A 1849-nucleotide genomic window follows, 5' to 3' on the forward strand; every position below is an offset into this window, starting at 1 on the left:
GCATCTGACCTGAAAATCCCAGGATTTGATTGATCTTAATGCCCATGGCTCTGAATATGATAATTTTAATATTAATGAGCAAATGAGCAGTTTTATTATGCATGCTATATAGTTATAACTAATAAGCTGGCGGGGCTGAGAGCTCGATCCCCAAGCTGAGCTGATGAGACCAAGCACAGATATTAAATCACCTTTCATTCCTTTTTAAAAATTCTCTCTGTTAATCAAATGACAAGCCCGTCACCAGCCGGCCGTGCCCGGGCCCTCACAAAAGAGCAGGGAGGCTCCGAATGGAAATTCCTGCTCCGCTATTGTAGAAGGAGGGACCCGAATATGCCTAAAGCCCCTGCTTTGCCTCTTTGTTCCAGTCGGGACCAGATTAAAATATAGAGTTGATAAGGACAGAAGCGAAGAGAGCTGGAAACAGGGATGCATATGCGGCTACAAGGCCATAAAATGGCTAAAAACGCTCATCCGTGCATCTCCAAACACACGCTCCGGCAGTAAATGAGTCGTGGCCCAGCATGTATCTGTACGGGGAGCTATTGCACACCCTTGTGGAGCTGTAATCATACACCAGCATCATTAGCAAGCCAAATCCAAATTAATTCACTTTGCTAAATCTAGTGCTGGGAAATGCTTCGCATGCTGATGAGAGCTGGAGAAACCTTTGAGAGGACCTGCGTCGGAGTTAAAATAGAAAGGGAAAAACGGCTGTGTATCTTATCGACACGCACCGCACTCTCCTGTCTAAAAATAGAGGATGGTTTTTATTGTATCCTCCTTTTCTTTTCATCCTGTCTGACAATGTATTTGTTGGGACAGAGATACAAATGAGGCCTTTTGTACTGGGGAATAAAGTGTGTTTCCTGGATGACAGGTGCATTAGCGCTTTAGAGCCAAGCGGGTCTTAACCCCTCTCTCCATTTGTCTTGTTCTCTTTTGCTTTTTGTCTTGCTGCATGAGTTATAGTGTGTACGAAGCCTCGGCCGACATCAACAACAACAAGAAAAGGGATGTAGCGGAGTGCGTCTACATGGCAAACAGCCATCTTTCAAATTAATTAACCAATAATATGCAGGGTGGGGAGGGAGAAAAAATGAAAAGGAGACACTGAGAAAGCGGTAATACGCCATGTCTAACAAAAGGTGCTGATGATTGAGTGGCTGGTTAGTAATTAGTGCGTCAGAGCGCACACCTCCCCGTCAAGACTCGGCTATTAATTGCACCAAATTAGAAAACGATATCAGAGGCTGAATTATTCTTTCACTTGTCACAGAGAGAGTGAGCAAGAGCGAGATAAAGAGAGAATTCGTCCTTTTCAGGAGGCAGGTTAAAAAGAGGCGCGATTGCTGTTAATCGGCCCACGTCCATTGCAGGCCTCCGTAGCACATTACCTTCCAGGTGGCGGCATTGCGTCTGAAGTAGGCGAAGGTGCGCGTGAACCAGCTGTAGATTTCGTTGAGCGTTAGCTGCATGTCACCTGACTCCATGACAGCCTGCGATGAGATGCCATTAAGCGGCGCGTTAGAAACTGGAGTACGTCGAGGCGCTCTCACCCAGATTTAATTCAAGCAGCAATTAATTACAATCTAATCAGGCTAAAGCTAATTTATTTCCCACTCACCTGCCTGATGAGGGTTGCATAAGTAAACGGCGGCCTGACGTCTGCGTTCTTGTAAAACTCGTAGTTTGGGGCGATCTCTGCGGAGAAAAAAAAATAAAGAAAGCAGCAGATAAATAATAAAAAAAATAAAATAAACCCAAGTGTCGCCACTTGGGATAATTGCTAAACGTGTCTCCACAAGGAATTCATTCAGGATTTTATCAAATTAAAACGAGAGGCGAG

General features: G+C 44.8%; 1 protein-coding gene across 1 annotated transcript in view; it reads right to left on the minus strand.

Moving 5' to 3' along the window:
- The window catches only part of LOC107725896 (forkhead box protein P2-like), a 100157-nt gene that overhangs the window by 7464 nt on the left and 90844 nt on the right, over nt 1-1849 (minus strand). The window contains exons 14-15 of the mRNA XM_016535314.1: nt 1628-1704; nt 1398-1499 (exon numbers count right to left, since the gene is read on the minus strand). Coding sequence (XP_016390800.1) covers nt 1398-1499; nt 1628-1704 — 179 coding nt within the window. The remainder of the gene's footprint in view (nt 1-1397; nt 1500-1627; nt 1705-1849) is intronic.

Source organism: Sinocyclocheilus rhinocerous, unplaced genomic scaffold, assembly GCF_001515625.1.
Source record: "Sinocyclocheilus rhinocerous isolate Xijiao unplaced genomic scaffold, SAMN03320098_v1.1 scaffold395, whole genome shotgun sequence".
Classification (NCBI taxonomy): Eukaryota; Metazoa; Chordata; class Actinopteri; order Cypriniformes; family Cyprinidae; genus Sinocyclocheilus; species Sinocyclocheilus rhinocerous.